General features: G+C 64.8%; 1 protein-coding gene across 1 annotated transcript in view; it reads left to right on the top strand.

Moving 5' to 3' along the window:
* Positions 1-575: 575 nt before the first annotated feature.
* CTSL (cathepsin L) overlaps positions 576-1,146 on the top strand; it is an 8,098-nt gene continuing 7,527 nt past the window's right edge. The window contains exon 1 of the mRNA XM_026652397.2: positions 576-668. Coding sequence (XP_026508182.1) covers positions 625-668 — 44 coding nt within the window. The 5' untranslated portion in view covers positions 576-624. The remainder of the gene's footprint in view (positions 669-1,146) is intronic.

A 1,146-nucleotide genomic window follows, 5' to 3' on the forward strand; every position in this document is an offset into this window, starting at 1 on the left:
TTTACAGCAAGGACTAGCTGCCACTTTATTTTTTTATTTAATTAGTCTCTATTTCTGTTAGGTAGGCTTCCTCTTTGTACTCCTCACAGTCCACTCCAGAGTCCAGGCCTATGAAATTATACGTGTGCCCTAAGCAAACTTTGCCTCTTTCAGTGATCTTGTGCAATGACAGACTGAAAGAATCGAAGCAAAACTCCTGGCAAGTGTGCACCGCCCAGCGCGTGGCTACGAAGTTTCTGCAAGGAGCCGCACTTCTGGGGGTCCAGGCGCCGTAGGCGCCCGCTCAGTGTCACGGGATGCCGGGTGTGCCGCCCGCTCCTCCCTCCGGAATCCACGTTGCTAAGACGCTCAGTCAGCAGCAGGAAAGCTGGGTTGAGTCCTTGCCCTCATTCTCCCCCGCCCTCGAGCCGCAACACTTCCACGGTCCCGCCGCCTCCCTTTGCAAGCGGAGTGCCGCACTAGGCACGCGTGACACAGCGCACCACGGGACTGGGAGTCCTGAACCTTGCAGGGGCCTCCCCAGCCGTAGCCCGGCCCAGACCCTGTCGCAACCAATCGGCGCGCCGGGGCGGGCCCAGCTGGGCAGACTATAGCAGGGGCCGGGCGCGGGGACCAGTGCTGCTGATGCTAATGCCCAGGCTGGGAGAACTTGCCAGGGTCCCTCTCAGGTGAGAGCCGCCAGCCCCGGGTATGCGGGTCCGGGAGTCCCGCCGGCGGTCGCTTTGCAGCCGGCTGGGAGGCTCTTACGCCCCGTTAGCCCTGCTGGGGTGCATGGCCTTTGGCTGGCCAGTGTGGGGGGAGGCCGGTGGAGGGGCTGCGGGTGAGTCCGCAGCGCCATCCCAGCTTCCTGCGAGCGGGGGCGGCAGCGGCTCCGGGTTGTTTGTGCGCTGCGGCTGGGTCCCTGGCGCTGCCCGCGGCTGGCGGGTCGGGGATCGTTTGGGGCGGTTGTGAGGGGACAGGGGAGAGGAGCTGCCTGCCCCTGACTGATGGGCCAGGGAGAGCGAGCGGGACTTGCCTGTCACATCCCGCCTGGGGCTAGGGAGCGAGCTGATCTGGAGATCCCCGGCCCCCTCCGTGCTGTGGGTGAACGGGAGGGGGTGGATCTAGGGGTGTCTGGGCTCCCCTAGGCTGGGGGGGCGGAGGATC

Source organism: Terrapene carolina, unplaced genomic scaffold (genome assembly GCF_002925995.2).
Source record: "Terrapene carolina triunguis isolate 2854851 unplaced genomic scaffold, T_m_triunguis-2.0 Scaffold113, whole genome shotgun sequence".
NCBI classification, from domain to species: Eukaryota; Metazoa; Chordata; order Testudines; family Emydidae; genus Terrapene; species Terrapene triunguis.